This window comes from Anneissia japonica, unplaced genomic scaffold, assembly GCF_011630105.1.
Source record: "Anneissia japonica isolate Jap-2015-1 unplaced genomic scaffold, ASM1163010v1 scaffold737_len1565949_cov176, whole genome shotgun sequence".
Classification (NCBI taxonomy): domain Eukaryota; kingdom Metazoa; phylum Echinodermata; class Crinoidea; order Comatulida; family Comatulidae; genus Anneissia; species Anneissia japonica.
The window spans coordinates 521,007-542,285 of NW_022741618.1; the positions used below are offsets into that span (position 1 = coordinate 521,007).

The 21,279-nt window shown below is 32.2% G+C and overlaps 2 protein-coding genes across 2 annotated transcripts in view; one reads left to right on the forward strand and one right to left on the reverse strand.

The window, feature by feature from the left end:
- The first annotated feature begins 25 nt into the window (after positions 1-25).
- On the forward strand, positions 26-12,648 carry LOC117118847 (putative cytochrome P450 120). Its single transcript, XM_033263571.1, has 10 exons — positions 26-132; positions 962-1,521; positions 2,967-3,165; positions 3,822-3,958; positions 5,644-5,723; positions 6,004-6,201; positions 7,025-7,135; positions 7,500-7,627; positions 8,127-8,214; positions 9,385-12,648. Exons 2-10 carry the CDS (start codon positions 1,332-1,334, stop codon positions 9,523-9,525), a joined length of 1,272 nt encoding a protein of 423 aa, XP_033119462.1. The 5' UTR covers positions 26-132; positions 962-1,331; the 3' UTR covers positions 9,526-12,648.
- Positions 12,649-13,120: 472 nt separating this feature from the next.
- Positions 13,121-21,279, reverse strand: part of LOC117118844 (spermine oxidase-like) — a 10,799-nt gene continuing 2,640 nt past the window's right edge. Inside the window, exons 2-7 of the mRNA XM_033263563.1 lie at positions 19,825-19,999; positions 18,511-18,902; positions 16,514-16,803; positions 15,767-15,902; positions 15,476-15,666; positions 13,121-14,125 (exon numbers count right to left, since the gene is read on the reverse strand). Of these exons, the coding sequence (XP_033119454.1) occupies positions 14,006-14,125; positions 15,476-15,666; positions 15,767-15,902; positions 16,514-16,803; positions 18,511-18,902; positions 19,825-19,999 (1,304 nt within the window). The 3' untranslated portion in view covers positions 13,121-14,005. The remainder of the gene's footprint in view (positions 14,126-15,475; positions 15,667-15,766; positions 15,903-16,513; positions 16,804-18,510; positions 18,903-19,824; positions 20,000-21,279) is intronic.

Consider the following 21,279-nt stretch of genomic DNA (forward strand, 5'->3'; position numbering starts at 1 on the left):
TCACGAACAACTCAACTCATCAGCAGTAAGAACTAAGTACCGTGCAAGAACGGAAATAACAATATCCTCATTTTTCGTAACATGTGAATTAATCAACTGTTTGCAGTGAGATGACAGAGACGTTTTCAAGTGGTAAGTGTTATCGGATCATAGATCTGAATTAATTATCCAGGTTATTTTTTTGAAATTTTACAGAATAAAGGGCCTGGCCTAGGCCTACTCACTACTAGTACTAGGCCTACTTTGATTCCTTTGACGAGGGCCGCCTAGGCCTAAAACACGAAAACAATACGAGGATTACCGGTAGCCTAGATCACCGGAATATTGGTGTAGGGTCGTATCGGCCGCGATGAAACACATTATAGTATGTTTTCAATTAATTTGTATAATTGAATGACTAATAAATATCATAATACTGATAAATATGATAATAAATATTTGTATAGACATGTAATTAATAAATAATAAAAGACTGTGGGAAATACAAAAAACATGTTTTTCGCCAGAAGAAGCCCAGGCAAGGCATAAAACATACTATTATAAACAAGCAGAATTCTAAACTTAACATTCTCAATGGTAACTTGTAACTGGTATCATAAGTCTATATTATTTGTAAAGTCAGTTTATATTTTAATAAGAAAAACAAAACACATTTATTATTGCCTGATTTCCTGGATGTTAAATACATCGCAGCCAAACTGGTTTGCAGCAGAAATGGATGGCATTCATATAATTTACCTGTTACTATAGGTTACGACTGACTGAGTAAGGTACTTGAGGTGTTTTTTATACAGACCAATTTTATTGTGTATGACTATGAGGGATATAATGTATTGTGTTTTTAGACTTTAGACAAGAAGCTGATAATTATATTACATCATTGTATATAAATATAATTTAATAATTTTAATATATCTAACAACAAAAAATGAATAAAAATATTTCATTTTTTTTTTCTCAGCTCTGCATCGTTGGGTTTAGACATAATGCTGCTTAATATTTTTCATCTGAGAAGAAGAATCAACTAGATACAGTTGAGATCCACTCACTCATGCCTCGTCAAACCCATAATATATAAGATTGTACGATTTCTACGAAGATATATCAATGTGGAAAACTGCATAGTAACAATTTGGCAGGAAGCAAATTCAGGATTTTGCTGTACACAGTGTTCGTTTAAATAGGCTGATGCTAATAATCAATATTTAATTTGGTGCGAAAAACATCTGCTTCAACATGAGTTTAATGTGACACTTATTGCTGCTAGAGAAAAAGCCAAATTTTCCTGAGAGGGGCTAAATTTCAATCTTCAAATCACAACAATTTTCATTATGGCCGAACCCAAGGGATATGTGGGATATATGATCGTCGGTGATAAATCTGTAGAATTTTACCGTGATCCAGTTATGTTCGTCAACAAACGGATGGAAGAATATGACACACGCATTTTTCAATCAAGAATTCTCAACAAACCAACAGTCTTTATAGGAACAATTCAAGGGGTGCAGGATTTAGTTGGAGGTATGAATACTAGGCTAGTACTCTGCTAAATTATTTTCGAAGTTCTGTAGGGCTAAATGTAAAAGGTTTAAGGCCTTTGCCCTATCGCTTATTTCTGCTACCTGTGCTTACAATTGTATGCATGATTTTTTATTTATTTTTTAATTGTCTCTCATTTTTATTATTTTTCAGGCTATTTCACTTTTTTACAGGAAAAAATGTCTAAAAAGTCTACCACATCCAAACATCATACTTGGCTCAAGCAAAATATCTAGAAAAGATATATGTTTTTTATATGGCCCTTTAAAAAATATTGATAGTAAATACTGTTTAATATGCCTACTATTTTAATATTAATATCATATATTTGTAACTGAGGCCATTTTAGTTGTTGCATTATGCGTATAATTTTGTATTAAACTAATGATCATAACAAAGATATTATTATTATTATTATTATTCAGTATTGTAGTATAATTACAATAATTCACTAAAAAATGTCTGTTTTCATTGTAAATAATTTAAATTCAATATTGTGATTGCTGCAGTGTTATTGATTGTCATTATCTGGTCAAATTACTTTGCAAATATCATGGCTGCTATCAGGAAATAATAATACAATGGAAAATTATTACAATAACATTCTTTCAGAATAATTGATGATAACAATAATGGCTGTTAAAAACCTATTGAAATCCTTGGATGAGGATGTTACTCTTCTAAAATTTATGCGACATGAAAACTCTAGCCAACCTAAACCAGAGCTTCCTTGAAAAGCAGTGCTAGTCCCTGAATGGATACCCCCTAGTTAAAGAAAGCTTAAATAAAATAATAAACGAAACTATGCATCTATTTTGGAGCAGTATGGATGTTTATACTCCACTAAAGTTATGTGGCCCACAAACAGTACCCTATCAACTGTACACTATGCATGGCGTGAATGTTACTCAATAGGGCCTGGGTCCTATAGTAATTGACCTGCACACACTAGCTAATTATGGAACTTTGAACTCTCCTAAAGTCCATTTGACCTGAATAACCAGTCCTAATATAATGCCCACATATCCTCTTTTAATATACAGTTACTTTTTAATTCTTTAAAGTAAATTTAGTGATCTACTATTGATAAATATTTTAATGGACTTCATCTATTCAATGTGAAAAGAAATTTGTGATTATTTGTATTGTGAATATGGATCTCTATATTCAGTTCAATGTAGCAGCTGTGAAAATTGCATATGTCAGAACTAAATATAATTTGATATTGGCAGATAAAAAACTCACATGTGTTCTATTCATCATACAATTATGCAACCATTTTAAACTAATTATGAGTTTGTAATTTACAGAGGTATGTTATTGATTTACATTAAATTATGAATCATCATATTGCATTCAATCATATTGAGTTTGAATTAAAATTATGATTCCTGACGGACTAATCAATATTCTCTTATTACTTACAGACTGTAGTCATAATTTTGAAATGGGCTACAAAGTGTTTATGCATGGTCTCTATGGCGACAATGCTGTGTTTGCTGAGGGAGAGGAAGCGGCCAGATTAGGCCAAGTTCTTCATTCTCTGTTTGAGCCTGCTAGCATGCACCTGTTCAACACAAAACTAAAGAACCTCATCAGCAAGCATTTCAGTAACTTAGATGCAGGGTAATATTTAATTTGTACCTAATTATCTACACTATACACTTAAGCTGATATGATCTACTGTAGCCTTGACAACGAAGGATACAGTCTCATTTTCCAAATCCCATCTTAAAATTCATCCGAACACTTCATGATCTTCAGCACCAAATGACAAACTCTTTTCCATTTTTTCATGCATGCTGTATATAATATATCGATTCATTATTATCAATAACGTCATTTGTAATTTCTTAGCATTGGATTGTAGAAACCTTTAATTTGAAGACATTTTTTTTTCCCCTAACATTCTAGTATTTTATATTAAATGTCAGCTCCTTTATGAAACTGTTTATCTAATTAGCCATTGATATGTATTTTTGAGAATTTCAGAATTTTGTAAGGTGTATCTTTATGATTGTTCATATAGCCTCAATTAATCACCATTTGAACTCTTTATTAGTTATTGAATAGTGTAATAAAACTTATCTTTTCATATTATTATTTAATTTGTATTGATTAATTAATTACCTTTTTAATTGTGAAATTATATAAAAGAGAGATGAGATTTTTATTTATTTTTTTATCAAAGGTATATTGCTATGCTTTTCTATGAATTTAAATGGTTTACTTAAAGCATGTCAATAAAACTTAAAGGTAATGTCTTAACTTTAAATTCACAGCACGGAGGTCTCGGCTTATGAACAATTTAAACATTTTGCAACAGAACTATCCTTTAGTATATTTTTGGATGTAGTTCCTAGTCACTCAGCGGAGGTGTATGATCAACTTAGTCAGCTAATCACAACACATTGGCATGGTAAGCACTGAACCTCACTAATAAGCACTAACTCAGTTGAGCAGTACTCCTGCAAACACAGATGGTGCCTGAGAATCCCTTACCTGAAGTTCACATTCCAATATGTTTATATAGTATTGTATTGTGTTTCACATTTTCCAACTTCGAATATGTTTTTTGTCTACATATGTACTAAATATTATCTTTAACCATTAACCATGGTCAGAATCAGAGCATATACAATGTCAGTATGGGTGTTGGTGGGAGAAGGTGAGTTGGGATGGAGCAGAGTGGGGTACAAAACTTATGTCAAGAAGGGCTTCCTGAGTATATGGAATGTTATTAGCTATACAAAAGCATAAATAATTACTGCAAAAAGATATTTGATTATATACCAGTACTGGTAAAATATATTTAAATACTGTATGCTATGTTACAGGCTAAGTGTTTAAATCATTTGTATTTCATTTAGTCAGCCTTGGAAAGATAAATGGTGTTGCTAGATTACCATGCTAAGTATATCTACTTATATAAGTGAGTCACTTGTTGTAAACAACTCATTATGGTCTTGTAGCCAGTTTAAATGCAAATCTCAAATCCGATGATCTCTTTATTTATTTGAAGGAGAAGCAGAAATTTTCCAATTAAGTAAGGATTTCCAATGACGGATCCAGAATTCTTTTGCAGGGATAGGGATGGCGTGAGCTCTGTGTGAGAGAGAGAAGATTTGGGGTTTCCCCTTTCCAATTGTGTTGGTCCAGATTTCATAATATACAGTACTGTAGTACAAAATCTGAGTCAGCGAAAATTGAATTGTTTCTATACCCTAGACTATTATAAGATAATATGAATTTTTACATAAATTAAAGCTTGATTTATCAAAAATAGATAGATATTGATAAATATTCAATTTTCGTAAAAAATTAATTCTCAATGAATTATTAATGACCACTCTCCTTAAATGCATTAGCGAACATCTTTTTAGTTTTATTGAATATCTTAATTCTTGAAGAGTTAATTGGCAAATAAATTAATTATACATCATAAGTACTGTAGTTATATATTGTAATATTTTAACACATAGTGTACTGGAAGATATCAATTTATATTTATTATGTTTGCAACATTTTCTACACTGCACAGAATTAACACAACTAATGGATGTAGACAAAAGCTGTGTATATACTGTAAATATTATGAATTTAGAATTCTGTTTTCTCAGATGGGAATATTTTACATGTTAATTAGCCTGTTGTTGAATTACCCACTTGTCGAAGTGATTGATTTTAATGGCATTCCAGAGTCAGTGAGGCTCGAGCAAGCTCTAACAATTGATAATTAATTATCTACTTTGTATTCATGGTGTAAGTTTAATTTTTAAAATAAGAAGCTCTAAATGCCTTGCTAGTTCATTACTGCATGCAAAACCCAAGTCCATACCTGGGAGTTTTCTACGGTTCGACATACCCCTAGAATGCTTCTGCTCCATTGGGATTACCACTAACCCCCACAATGGGTCTTTCCCTGGAACCCACGAGTTTACCTTTAAATGCCCCCTCAACGTCTAGGTGTCAATGATCCCCTTCCACTTAAGGAATCCTGGCTACAGGAATGCTACAGACCCACAAACAGATTGCCAAGATATACATTTGCATTATTAATGTATACATGATTAACATAAAGTGTTTAATTTTTCTCAAATTCAGGAATCATCTCTGTGCCATTGAGTTTGAAATTGCCATACTGGGGTTCGTCATCAGGGTATAACAGAGCTTTGGAAGCTAAGGTTATTATACATTTTATCTTTTAACCTTTAAACCCATCCCGATTTTTAGGAGACTCCCGCTACTTGTGGTTGACTTGGAACCCCTGCAGTTGTCCAGTATTATGTTTAATAATGTGTTTGGGGAAAGCTACAATATTTTGTTCATCAGGATTTGAAATAGGCCTATAGTTACATAGGATTTCACTATTAGATCAATTTTTTTAACTAGCTGTAGGGCAGAACTGATATATTTTTTGTTGTATTATTTTTATTAGTATTTTTAAAATACATTTCTTTGTAGGGTGAACTATTGGAAATAATCAGGGATCGTTTAGAAAAAGCAAACAAGGGAGATTTTCTTCATCATATATCTGAAGCAGGATTTCAGAACCAATCAGAAGTAGAGAATCATTTGTTGTTGTTCATCTCAGCCTTAGTTCCAAAAGCATTTGCTTCCATCTTAACGTCTTTTACTTTGGCTTTATCCGGTCATGATAAGGTGAGAATCATTTGTTATTCCAGCTGAGGCCTAAGTGGAAGTTAAATATTTAAATCATTTACCTTTTATCTCATGGTCCTGAGTCATAAGATCTGCAGTGGCGGGTCCAGGAATTTGAAATAAGCGTCCAAAAGGAAGTTGACTTTCACATATGGAGGGTCTAGGCCACTTCAGCCCCACCATGGTTGGGCTGAGGCAAGACAGTTTATGATTATGATGGCACCTCTAGATAGCCAAAAATTGCACTCTCAGACTTAAATATGAATATAATTTTCTTTTTTCTCAATTTTTTTTATAATTTTGAAAAATTTAGTGGGCCTGGGCCGGTTCCCCCTTGAATCTGCCACTGGTCTGGCTAATGAGCTTTTTTAACACATTTAATTTTATTTTGGTACCATCTGCACTGATTTCAGACCTGCCAAGGGTCTCACAAAGGCTTGCTTGAGATTTCTTCTGGATTTGCTTGAGGTTGGGCATTTTTTGAAAATTATGCGTGAAGTCACAAAGGGTTGATATATATTAGCATACACCTTTAAAGTGAATACATTTGATACAAAGTGCCATTTAGTTTTCCTCAGTTTCTTCAGAGGCAGCGTCGAACTCTGTGACAATCGCTACGGGATCGCTAGCGCCAATAGTTGTGTTTGTATATGTTGGGTATATCACAGTTGATTAAGCACCGTGAGGTTGATTCTAAGTTGGATATATCTAATAAACAGCGTGGCGCTTACAGAAATAAATCATGTTTGGTGTAGCCCTTATTCAAGAGAGGCATTTATTAGATAATTTAAAACACACACACTATTCTATAATTTTTTTGCAGGCCAAACAGCGCCACCAAGCTTCTATAGACTGCAAATATTTAGATCACGTACTGCTTGAGGTACAAAGGTTATGGCCACCATTTTTTGGAGGAAGACGTTTGACAAGAAAGGTAAGTAGAATACTATCATTGTGTTAAAAAAACCAATGGTAAATTCAGAAGGCAAGGAAGATCCCCTTTTTGTTCAATTTGTTAGATTCTGAGACTCATACCACTGTTTCCCCCTGTTTTTAGACTCAATGACTTTTTTCTGAAAACACATGCATTGCTTGTATTATTAATTGGATCTGTCTACTTTGCCATGACCATTCGTGATGGAAAAATGATGTGAAACATGCCAAAATTAGCAGGCAAATAGCATTAGTGGTGATCAACTAATTTTGTATTTATTAGTTCTTGTTTAAATTTCTGTTATAAATATATTCTAATTAACATTTTAGTGATTTCTTTCTTCTCCTACCCCAACCACATCTAGAGCTGTGTCTTAGATGGTGTCAAGGTTCATAAGGGTACAGCTGTTGTGTATATGACCAACTCGGCACACAGGGACCCAAAAGTGTTTACAGACCCAGAGGAGTTCAAACCAGAAAGATGGGATGAAAAGTAAGAATATTAGTGTATTTGTAATCAGCATTTTAAATATCATCATGTTATTTTCAGAAGGGGTTTGGTGCAACGGGAACAACTTGGTTTCCCAAATCTCTCGCTGTGCATTTTGCTTATGTCCTTGAGTAAGGTGCTCTCTGTACATTTGTTCTGTCAACCCATTAGGATAAATGGGTACCTACATTGTGAGGTTGCCTGCTCCTGTGCTGATTACAGCAGCAACATTCAAGCATGTGGTCCTAATGACAGAAGCACTTTATTTTAGAAAAAAAGAAAAGTGCTATAAAAATAAAATAAAAATTAATTAAATAAAATAATAAAATGATTTTATTATTTTACCAATCATAATTGTAGATTAAAATTTTTTGTACAGTGTACTTTGAACTCAAGAAATTTGATATGCTCTGATTACTATCCCGATTTTTCCTTACATATTACTGACAAAATTTTTCAAATTCATACTTGTACATTTATTATTCAATTTGTTTTTTGATAGTGGGGATGAGTTGGAGAAGCTATTGTGCTGTTTTGGTGGAGGAAAGCGAAAGTGTATTGGCATCCATCTTATCAAAAACATACTCAAGGTAAAATATTTCTAACACTTGAGACATGGATTTCATGCTATCATCATAAATACAAATAATGAATGTTTATGAGTGCAGTGGGAAAAATATTTTCATGAGTTGAATGGAACAGTCAATCTTTCAACTAATGAAAATATTCTTCCCATTGCACGAATACAAAATATTTATTATTCGTTTTATATTGTATCTAAAAAAAAAATCCTTGTCATTTGTTGATTTACGAAAAATAATTATAAGCCTACAGTACCTTTCTTCCAATCAGTATAAGTTTTAACACAAACAATTTACAACAATTTGGTAATAAACTTGTGAATAGAACAGTCCATTTTATTTCAACCAATGACAACAGTATATTACGTGGAGGCATGCAGTTGGTCAAAACGAATGGGGAAAAATGCATGGATGGAACTAAATTTTCATGATGAGTGATGAATTGGTGTAAAAAGCCAATGTCATATGATACAAAATCCACCAATCAAATGATAAGGATCTATTTAGGGTGTGTTATAAATACAAATAATGAATGTTTATGAGTGCAGTGTGAAGGATATTTTCATGAGTTCAAAGATGGACTGTTCCATTAAACAAAGTGGTGCCAAGTGTTGGTTTACACCTGAAGTACATCCATGTCATTTGATATTTTATGTTAAATAATGTATACATCTACAGGCTTTTCAGCCAGCAGAGGCTGTCATGAAGTTAAATAAAGTCACCTTTCCACAGTCACGATTTTTTCTTCCGGAAGTTGTGCCTGTCAGTGTAAAATGGAAGAAACATGTTCGCAAATGGAACTAAATTTTCATGAAGAGTGACGCAAATATAAATATGGATTAGTATATAGTTCGTTTATATGATCCATATATCAAGTAAATGTAAAAGTGGTGAACACTTATGGAATTGATTTGACGTTTGAATCTTACATTTATTTGATATTTGGATCATATAAAATAACCATATACCTATCTGTTATCGAATCCAAAGAATTTATTTAATACTTGGATTATAAATGGATTATTTACAATTAAATTGCGTAAATACCCAATGACACATAATATTAAATGCACAAATCAAATGGCATGGATCTAGTGGTTATAATAGCAATTAAAATCAAAGATCTTTAATAAATTACATTAAATATTGTCCTCTAATCCTTGAATTTTTCTTGCACAGGAAGTCTGTACGTACTTATTAAACAACTATGAGTGGTCCGTTTCTGACGATCAAGATCTTACGTACAAGTGGTTACCGGTATCGCGTCCTATAGGTCAACTAATGACCCAGTTTGTGAGTAAAGGTAATCAAAACGATTAAGGGACATTGGTGTAAATAATTGCAACATCATTCCATGATTAAGACAATATTCAAGTAAGGAACAAGTTGGTTTCCTGTTTGCAATGCTTCTGTGACTACATGTTTTCCTGTTGTCTTTCTAGGACCACTGCTACTGTGATTTTGACCCTGTTGTGATACTAACATTTAAAAAAACCTTTAAATTACACATTTAAAGTGATCAAATAAATTTTTAATAAGAGACAGATGAAACAAATAGTTTTCTCTAATACATAGTTTTTAATATGAAAATCCTCAAATTGATTGCCACCGATTTGTGTGTCCATAAAAAGAATAAGGAATTGTTGTTTTTTCTTGCGTTTGTGAATTGGTGAACAAAATATATGTTAATTCTAATTTTTATTTCATTTGAATTATCTCCCCTCCACCCTCCACCCTAAATATTATTAAAAATGTTGAGACTAGCCTCTAATTGAACCATTTTTATAAGTTTGACCGGCTCTGGCAAAACTAGCTGTTTGTAGTAAATTCTACATGAATTCTTCTTGAAGACAGTGTTAGTGAAGTTATGAATATTTAATTCATTGGATATCAGCCATGTATGTTTTGAGAAAACAGCTTGAAAAGATTCAAAAATTAATATTTTATTATTAAGATTTGTATGTTAAAAATAGTTTTTTAATGTACTTTTCAGTTAGATTTGGTGACTGATACTTTGCAGAATTGTTTTTCAGTATATCTTCTTTTATAAAATGCAAAAACAGGAAAATGTTCAAAATTCTGATTTTCAAACATTTTGGGTGCTTATGAGAAATTAAAAATTGCAACGAACGGCTGATTTTTCGAGAGCCGATCACAAAATCTCAAGTGCCTACAACTGGAATATATAAAATTAATAGTCTGTAATAGTAGTTTTTTGTTTTTCAAAATACATATTCATAGATTGATACAGTATGACGCTATTTGTTTTAGCTGCTAAATAAGTGTAAAGAGAAGACTATTTATCTGCTGAGAATTAGTGTACAACCAGCAGTTTCGTGTGCTATTGACCTTGAATAATAGACTAATAACAATATTTAAATTACAGTATGTACTTAATAGTATAACGTGTTTTATAATAACTGTTTTATGATGATATCTGTGAAATATGTTAATGTGGCAATTACCAAATCAATCAGTTAGAGTCTACTAAAATCTAGTAACTAGTTTGTCAACAACACCTACCAGTACTTATTCTGCACATTTTTATAATTAACAAATTTTTATTTGTTCAAATGTGTTGCCCAAAACAGTGACTTTTGGTAACTATTGTTTTGTCCCCATGCACCAAATTTTTAAAGTAAAGCTTGAACCATACAAGTATTTTAGGTTTAGGAAAAAATAATGGTAAACAAAAACAAATGCTGACCCTAATTTTTTAGATTTTGGGTTGATTGACACCAACTTGTTTTTGTCTAATTAAGGTCTGTCCACACTATCAAATTTTATTTGACAAACAAAATGTTGTATGTCCACATATAGTCATGATGTGCCCATATATAGTCATGATGTTTCCATATATAGTCATGATGTGCCTATATATATTCTCTGGTAGGCATCTTGTACGCTGACATATTCCCTTTTTGCTTACCTGACTCCTGAGAGAAATAAAATTATGAAAATTATAAATATGGTCATGATGTGATGTCATCATGACCATATTTAGACATGTCACATGTTTTTGTCAAATAAAGTATGATATTCTGGACTGGGCTTATACGATACAAAATGATACCGATACAGTGGCAAAAAAAAACATATATGTTTCATTTCTTTATTTGACCAAAAACAGAATACATAATCAAACTATAGTTGTCTGTGAGCAGCTTCTCAATGCACTGTTGCCATTAATTGACACAATTATTAATATACCGTGCAACTGAACATGCAATCTAATATGTAGATTCTTGCAACACATGCGGAATGAGTATTTTGCCATATGTGGCAAACACAAGCCAAACCAGTCACTCGTCGCAAAAATTGATTGTTAGATATTATTACAGGGTTAAAAAATGAAATGAAAGCTATACAATGGTAAAAACAATCACTTAAAACTGACAATTCCTTATGAAGTTACAAGTGTTAAAACATACAGCTATTTGAAAAACAATATTTGAGAAATCAGCCTTAGGCAGAAACCTTCACCAAATTGTTGACAATTGTTGTTTTAACATCGAAAATGGGGAAAATAACAACATGTCATGATGTATAGATATATAGTTAGTTTAGTACAATAAGATAAATTTAACAAATTTTGACATTTCAGAGCATATTTTAGCCATTATCTCTGAAACACGATTTGTGATCAGTGACTGGTGTGGCTTGTCTTTGCCACTGTTTTTGTTTATGCCATTGACAAATATATAGTAACGATTTATTTGAAGATTTTAATACTCAAACTATTTTTTTGTAGTACCAACAATTAATCACATGATTTATTATTGATTTTTGTGAATGAGTGTATTTTTATATTAATGTATTTTGTTTCATGAACTGTATTTTATTTATTTTTTTTTTATTTCTTGTTTCTATCAAGATGAAAGTTAATTCATTTGTATTTTAATGTATAATTTATACAGTATAATATCCTTTTTATTTGGACATATCATCAATTATAGTTTTCTACATTATAGCAGGGAGTTGTTACAGTATGGTATACTTCAAATTATTAATTTTAGATTGTAGAATAAGAAAGCAATATTTTAGTTAAGTAAATTATGTAGAAATTGGTTTCTTTTGTTTAAAGCAATATATTTGATGGAATTTATATTTTTGAATAACAGCAGTTGTTGCCATGATTGCACTTTGGGCACTCAACTGAAAGTTATGGGGTTCAATTCACATGCTGGCCACTAGTACTACAACCAGTCGGGCAGGCCAAGCCCTTGTTGACAATGAACTGGGACCAAAAAAAAAAATGTATACTTTGGGCATAAAACTACTCTTCAAAGTATTTCAATATAGCTTAGAAACTGGTCAAAAGATTTCCATTTTGTCTAGGCATCAGGGTAGATTTCTACCAGGGTTTATTTTAAACACAGTGTATGGATTGACTTTGTGCTGTAGTAAGCAGTACCCAAATAAATAAACAATACTTTTACTGAATGGATTTTTGTTTTTGCTTAAAAGAGAACTAGCAAAATGATGTTTTGTTCTATAGAGGATTTTTGATATGCCAATAATAATAATAGAATCAACCTTAAAATCGTTTGTTGGCTGTTTTTTATGAAGTTATAGGCGATTATATACGATTTTACCATGACGTCACTGGCGAAAAAGTAACAAAAGATTGTGTAAAAAGTGCAGCGTAGGGTATCCGCCGCTTACGATCTTTGCACAGCTGTGCTAATATTCTATATATTTGTTTTTAATTCGCTCTGGTTTTTATTACCATTGGGCACCCTGCTGATATTTGCAACACATTCAACTCTGTCTCTTATACACATCACTTAAAATGTACACAATCATAAAATATAAGTATCAAGTTATTCAAAAACATTAAAATCAAAATTTTGTAAAAATGTTGCCTTTGACCTATTTTGGTGAATATCTCAATATGATTTCACCAACGATAAGTCTCATTTCGTGGTGAGACCTCACAAATGTGGTTTATTATATATTGTCCAATGAAATGAAATATATTTGATGCTCCAGAACAACAATATTGAAAACGATTGCACAAAGTCATTAAGTGAAGAATTACCAATAAGAATAAAACCTTTAAGAATGTTTTCTGCCAATTTAGGTTCTATAGGTCAGGCTGGAAAAAATATTTTTGAGCATCCGACCATGAAAATTATCTTGATCAAATGCCACCAGCGCTAAATGTTATCTTTACACTATTATAGCTAAACAGTAGTACATTTAGTGGTTTGGAGCAAGCATAAATATCCAATTTAATTATCGGTATGCATTAAATTGCAATGTGTAACAACAACAACAAATTAGTTTTTTTCTAAAATGCCTCCGGGTTAATGGTCAATGTCTCCGACCGCCGTTCGCGCACTTTTTCCAGCCCTGCCTACAGGTATAAATAATATATTCTCTCGCTTGTTTTTGTAGGCCTATCCTTAATCATTATATTCTAAATAAAAATAAATGTGGTTTATTATATATTGTCAAATGGAAATATATTTGGTGCTTCAGAACAACAATACTGAAAATGATTGCACAAAGTTAAAGAATTACCAATAAAAAAAAAAAAAAACAGTATTAAAACTTAAAATACAGCAAACCAGTGAATATAAAACCAGGATAACCTAGGTAGGTAGCACATGGTAACTCATAATTATTACTTATACAATTGCTTATCAAAGTTCAATTATTATGTTATGAAATTTACTGTACTATGAATGGTCCCCTTTCAAGCCTATACCCAGGCTTATCAGAATGTAGGACAAAAACCATCTCGGCTACATTGGTAAAGCCTGATAAGGGGTTCAGCCTGGCCTACCAGATAAATTTACTTAAATTTGCACTGGTAAAAGCTGATCAAGCGTCCAGCTTCTCGCTCTCCTGACAGCAACGCACCATGGGTTGTAGAGTAAAATGTCCTATGGGTGGCTTCACCCGCAAATAAAACCTGCAAAATTAATTTAATTGAAAAGAATACTTGAATGAGTAATATTTAAACTATCTTTGTGAAATTTCTAAATATAGTCATGATGACATCACATCATGACCATATATAGGCACATCATGACAATATATGGGCATACACTGGGACGAATGCAGAGGGTGCAGATGGTGCAATCGCACCTACCCCTAAATTGTATTAAGAAAATTAATTCTTGTATTTTATATTTTTTGATATGAACATAGACCAGTAAGATTTATGAGTGTTGATTTTCACACACCCCCTACCGCCAAATCCTGCACCCGGCCCCGGATACATCAGTTTTTTTGTCAGGGCTTTAGTCGACGATAATAAACTAATTAAGGAACATAATTGTCACTACTTCAACCTGAGATTGTTTTTCACATAAACACGTTAAGCTAAACAATCTGCTACCTGCTTAATATACATTCATTACCATATTTGGGTAATATACAATATGGTTCCTACTTTTACTCATCAGAACATTAAAGACATTTGTGTTAAAATCTAAAAAAAAGCCTTAAAAGATGTATTTATATTGATATATTGAATTGAATATTGAATTGCTCATTTTTAAAATGAAAACAATAAGTTATCAGATAAATTTCATGTGACAAATATGTGTGATATGCCTAAATATGGTCATGATGACATCACGCCATGACCATATATAGGCATATCATGACTATATATGGGCAAACAACAGTTTTTGATAATCTGGACATGGCTTAATGAAAAATTACTAATTAATTTTCAATTAAAAAGCAAATAACTCCTTGAAAACAAACAAATAAATTTTTATACAAAATAAGCAAAAGCATGTTAAATACCTATTTAATTTTTGTTCAATTCCATTATCTCAGCACATATAATATATTTTTATATATTTCAAATACTTAAGGTGAAATTTTTTTTATAAATTATTTTGCAAACTTATTTTTTTAAAGATCGTCAGAGGAGGGCGGAAAAAAATATAATTAACATTTTGTTCTCTTATTTAGCAAACAGTTTTGTCAAAAACATCAAGACAGAGGAGAAAATAATAAACAGATGGGATGGTTAAATGCTTTAAATTTACATAATTAGGAAGAAATGAACATATTTTACTTTGGAGATTTCAAGGCAGCAGCAGGCATAATAAAATTTAAAAAAACCTTTTATTTTTTTTCCAAAATTTTCATTTTTTTTGGCGGCAGGTATGCTATTGGCCGAAAGTTAAATTTTATTTTTATTTAAGTTATCATTATTGGCGTGCGGGTTCGCTATACAAGGTATAAAAAAAAGTCTTGCCTAATCCTGTTTAAATTTTCTAAAAACTAATACATATACACTAACCCTTGGAACGTCCACACTGTTGCTGTTCTCAACACATAGCGGCTCTGCTAGTCCGTCGCAGTCCTCACCGCTGCTACCGACAGCCACGTAGGAGTACGCCCCCAAGAAATACGGATTGGTATTCCATGAGGTTTTCAAGATCTCGTCAGGTTTTGGAACTGAAGGATCTTTCAAGAATTTTCTCAGTAGATCTGTAATTAACAGAAAAAAACAACTTCAACGTTCTTATTAGTTACAACATGCATTTATCCATTTCAACAATAATTTGCTTAAGTCATCCATTTTCTGTACCTGTACAAGCGTCGCTTATAATTTCATTTTCCAATCTTTCTACATGCAAAGCTGATTCTCCAGATAACCATACTTCTAGCGTGTTTGACAAGAAAGGATGGACAGCGAAGTCATATATATGTCTGAACCATGTTTCCTGATAAAAAAAAATATAAAGATAATTTTTTTGTACATTAATTACAAATATGAAAAAGTATACAGAGCAGAATTGTCTAAAGGTCTGTTTATACTATCAAATTTCATGTGACAAATACATATTATGTCCATATTTGGGTATAATATGGCATCAGCATTCCCATACATGGGCACACTACACAAATTGTTCACGTTAAAACTTAAGGCTCAGTTCACACTATCAAGTTTTCATCAACAAAAAGGTGTTATATGCGCATATACGGTCATGATGCGCCTATATATGGTCATGATGTACCTATATATGGTCATGATGTGATGTCATCACGACCATATTTAGGCATGTCACATGCTTTTGTCAAATAAAATTTGATAGTCTGGACAGGGCTCTAATCCAATGCTCCCTAGCTGCTTTTTATATGCCAGCTAAAAACACCTCTTTTGAAGCAGTCACTATCAGCAAAAACATAGGTGTTTGTCATCGCCCTGCGATGCAAGTGTAGCCGGGCGCTATACAAAAACAAAATTTTTATTTATTAATTAATAATTAATGAGATATTTGAAGATTTCATCACAAATTAATAAATAATAAAAATAATTAAATAAATAATATACCTTTGTGAATTCAGAGGGCTTGGTTACCACATCTTTAGGTGATATGTCCCACAACGGAATAACTCTAGAAAATTTATCTTGCCAAAATGGAGTTTGGTACCTTAGGTGAACCTTTGTTATATAGTTGTATCCCATGCGATCAATAATATCCAACTTCACTTGAGGTAAAGGTGGCTTAAACAGCGCCCTTCCATACTCTTTTAAGTGGCCGAGAGACTGGGTTGCAATTACATGATCAGCAAAAAACTGTTCGCCATTTTCACATACGATTCTCACAGGCTTGGAAGATTCTATGAACAAAATTTAGTATTTATCGCATCAATTTAGTACATACTAGCCGTTACTGAGGCCATCGGCCTCCTCCACGTCCAGGCATGCGAGTTCAGGTTCAATACTTATGTTATTTATTTGTTACATTTCAATGAATATTGTAATTTACGTTTTGAAGGAAATAAATGTTAATTTTGATTGATTGATTGACCAGAGGCGAGGTGTCATCTGGTATGGAAATCTACATGTATATATTTTTTTTAATATATTACATGTCAACACACCTGAGGAGTGCACTATTACATCTCTAATTGAATACATTTGTGTATTTGTCTTTGTACATATAATCATTTTTTTTTTGCAATATAAAATATAATTATTTATGCTTAAAATATAGATAGAGTATTAATTAAATATGTAGATACAGTATATGTAATATTTATATGCAAGATCAGTAAATATGACATTTATTCTGTTACACTGAGGGAGAATATATTTAAACACTTTCTGTTATCTATACTGTTTGATGTTGTAATTGATTTCATTGTTATATGTACAACACAAATATCAGTGTATTTTGAGGTGTAAGACTGACAGACATTGTATTTTATTAGTACAGATTCTTCTTTGTAACTGGATTTAAAAATAATACCTACTTTCATTGTTTATACTTTCATTCTTATTTTTAAATTTAGTTAAGTATTTCAGACTGAAAACTTACAAAGAAAAATCTATACTAATACTGTAAAATCAAATGTGGCAAAGACAAGCCAAACCAGTCACCCGTCGCAAAAATTGATTTTTAGTTACTAATTCAGGGTCAAACAGTAAAATGAGAGCTCTAAAATGGTAAAAGAATCATTTAAATCCTAAATTTCGTTATAAAGTTAGTTTAAACATACAGTTGTTTAAAAAAACAATGTTTGCGAAGTCAACCTTCAAAGTTTTGATTCAGGCATTTCTTAGGCAGAAACCATCACCAAATCGTTAAAAATAGTAGTTTTAACATTGAAAATGGGGAAAATAACAGCATAGCATGGTGTATAGATATATAAAGGCTAGTTTAGTGCAATAAAATAGATTTCAAAAATGTTGACATTCCAGCGTGTTTTGGCCATTATCTCCAAAACAGGATTTGAGAGCAGTGAGTGGTTTGGCTTGTCTTTACTACAAATGTCTGTCAGTTTGACACACACTCACATTTGTGTTGTACCTATAAGATTTATAATACACATTACCTACTTCATCCCAAAATATGTACCTTATATACTCGCGTATAAAAGCGCAATTGGATGATATTTTGATGTCGGGTTTATAAGATGACCTGCCCCCTGTTTCATGGTCGGTATTCCTACTTTACTGCTTTTTATGGTCTTAATACTGCATCTAGCTGGCTAAGAACTGAACCAAACGCAGGGCTAATCTTCAAAATAACACTATTTTATGAATTCATAAATGTTCGTCAAAATTTTTTTTCCCGTATTTAAAATTGCGTTCATTCATACAAACATTTAGTAGCTTCACTGCAGCAATAAATTCGCGTGTGATAAACAATCCGCATGTAAGACGAACATGATTTTAAAAATCTAAAATGCGTATGTCGCGCATATAAGACAACCCCTTATTTTTGATCATAAATTTGCTATTTTAAGCCTTGTCTTATACGTGAGTATATACGGCATTTAATGAACTGAACCACTACAAAATGTTAATTTGTCCATACTAACCATCTGGTATGTGGTCATTTTTCCAGTGTACCTCTGTCACAGTTGAGTTGTACACTACACAGTTCTCGGGAAGTTTCTTGAGCAACTCCTTAATTACCTGCGAGTAGCCGCCTCGGACTCGCAAATCACCGCCACCAAGCTCTTCATATTCACCAAAATCATTCAGAACTAAATCGTATAAACTATTGCAACCGCAGATGCAACATTCAATTAGTGAATTGCTATAAAAAACACTGCTCGCTGTATTTTCACATTCTCTAGTCAACTTCAAATCTTTTAGTTTACGTTGAAACTCTTTCTGAAGAAATTCTCCAACTGACTTCTCTCCATTTTGCAGAGTACTTCCGTCCTGATATATATTTTCAGCATCAGCTTTTATCTTACGATATATTCTATAAAATAATCATTCAATTAACTCTTATTAAATAGTAATTATTATATTAATATTATGCATTATTAATTCTTTTTTTTCTTTAGTGAAAAGGACATATATTGATAGTAGATTTTACTTTTTCTTAGTTTTATTCATTTTGGCATATAAAAAATTACAAATCAGGATAGAAAGACAATACAAACATATCAAATTAATAGTTGAATGAAAAGATAAACTCTAAACCGTCATGCAGGAATTCAAACATCAATTTCAACAGTGAAAGAGAGGGATTAAAGGAAGGCGACTTCTCAATCTTATACTTCTAAGTAGATGATGAAGTGTAGCTATCAAAGTATGTTCAATCAATCTGGATTTAAATAATGGGAGCTTCTGCTGACTATGCGGATGCCTTAACCAACTGGGCCACTGGTATGGGTCTTCAATGGGAAATCAAATCCAAGTAAAGCCAATGATCATTCACACATGCATATTTGAACAGCAGTAGTTATTGATGCACTGCAAATAACCGAGATTTATATGATACACCCTCATCTAAAGCATTTGAACTAAAAATGGGATCTCTGAAAAGATACTTTTGTTATAAATTATGAAACAATTAAGAAATAAAGTTTATGTATTTAATGCTATACATAACATCTTATTTTTTATATTATTTGATCTGTATTAATCATCATATTCATAATCTTATTTCCTCACATGAGATGGTAGTTAACAAAGGGAGAATTACCAAAGCATAGAATAATAATAATAATATAATAATAATAACAGCAACAACAATAACGATAATAATAATAATAACAATAACAATAATAATAATAACAATAACAATAACAATAACAATAACAATAATAATAATAATAATAATAATGTTCATAATCATTGGTATTTGTTTTCCAACTGGCTTGCTTAATAAATATTACCTTTTATATTTTTTAATATGCTCAGTAGGCACTTCATCTCCATTTAGTTTACAGAATTTGTATTTGATAAGGTAGTGGTATTTATTAAATACTTGATTATGTTTGATCAAACTGTGTACTGGATTATCCTCAATGCCGTGAACCCAGGTGGCACCTTCCTCCATGAATTCATTCTCTACAAGAAAATAAGTGGATACATTGTAGGTTTGATGCAATGATTACTACTACTACTAGGCAGTCGTGAGTCAGTGAGGGAGGGGGGGGGAAAGAAAGGGGGATGAAACTTAAGCCAGACAGGATAGAAGCCCCGTATTGGCCCAGCTTGTCAGAACAAAACAAGAAAAAAATGAATTAAGTAAACTTTATGTTTGGTCATATAAATAAGTTCTAAGATGGCTTCAATTGCCAACAAATTGCCCAGTTGCACCAGGCATCAGAGGGACTGGCCCTAGACTCCACCAAAACAAGCAAGAAGGATGAAGAGATTTCATGTCATGGTCCTCCAATTTGTACACCCAACCTTAAATTAATATCACAATATAAAAATAGAATTTAGCAAAAATTGCACCTTAATATTATTATTATTGTTCTTGATTTGATTTACAATAAAAGAAAATCAAAAACATTATACAGTAATTTGATTTGTGTACACTGTAGATAGAAATAATTATTAAAACCAAGAAGTCTGGGGCTACACTTTTTGATACTTTCTTGATATCAGGGGTGGAGCCAGTGGGGGAGAAAAGCTAATATGTCGGGGAGAAAAAAAAATGATATGTATTTTTTTACATATTTGTAGACTCTAAAATCGTTTAAGCTTTTGAAATCCCTAAATTGTCATATTTTTCAGGGCTTTGCCCCCCTGGACCACTTTCAAGAGATTTTGAGTTACGCCCCCAACATGCCCACTTTGATCTCGCTGGGGACATTGGCTGTCGGGAAAATCCTGGAGCCACCCCTGACCTGCTTGATGTTTTTGGGTCATACATGTTAACTGTGAGTGAACTATTTTGACACAATAAAATACAGAAACTGGGACAATCAGAGACCATATCTTATAATATTATATAGTTTGTAACTTTACATACAGTCAGGCCCACCGAGGACGGCAGCTTTGGTACCTGGGCCCATTGGCTGGGGGGGGGGGGTCTCAAGCAGATCTCTGATGGGGCCCAGTAGTCCAGTCAGAAATGTAGCAATATCAGAGGTTGCATTTTTTTTTGCTATATTTAAAAAAAATTGGATATGATGTAGAATAGACATTGATAAATCAAAAAAGTATGTGCAACATTTTTTTTTTCATACGTAAGGGGGGTTGCCAGTAGTTTCAAAATGGCCACCATTTTTTCCTAAAATTGTCACTAATATTGTAAGTTTATGTTATTAAAATGCAGCATTCAATTGGAAATTCACTCATAACAATGACAACAACAGTTAACTAAATATTGTACACAT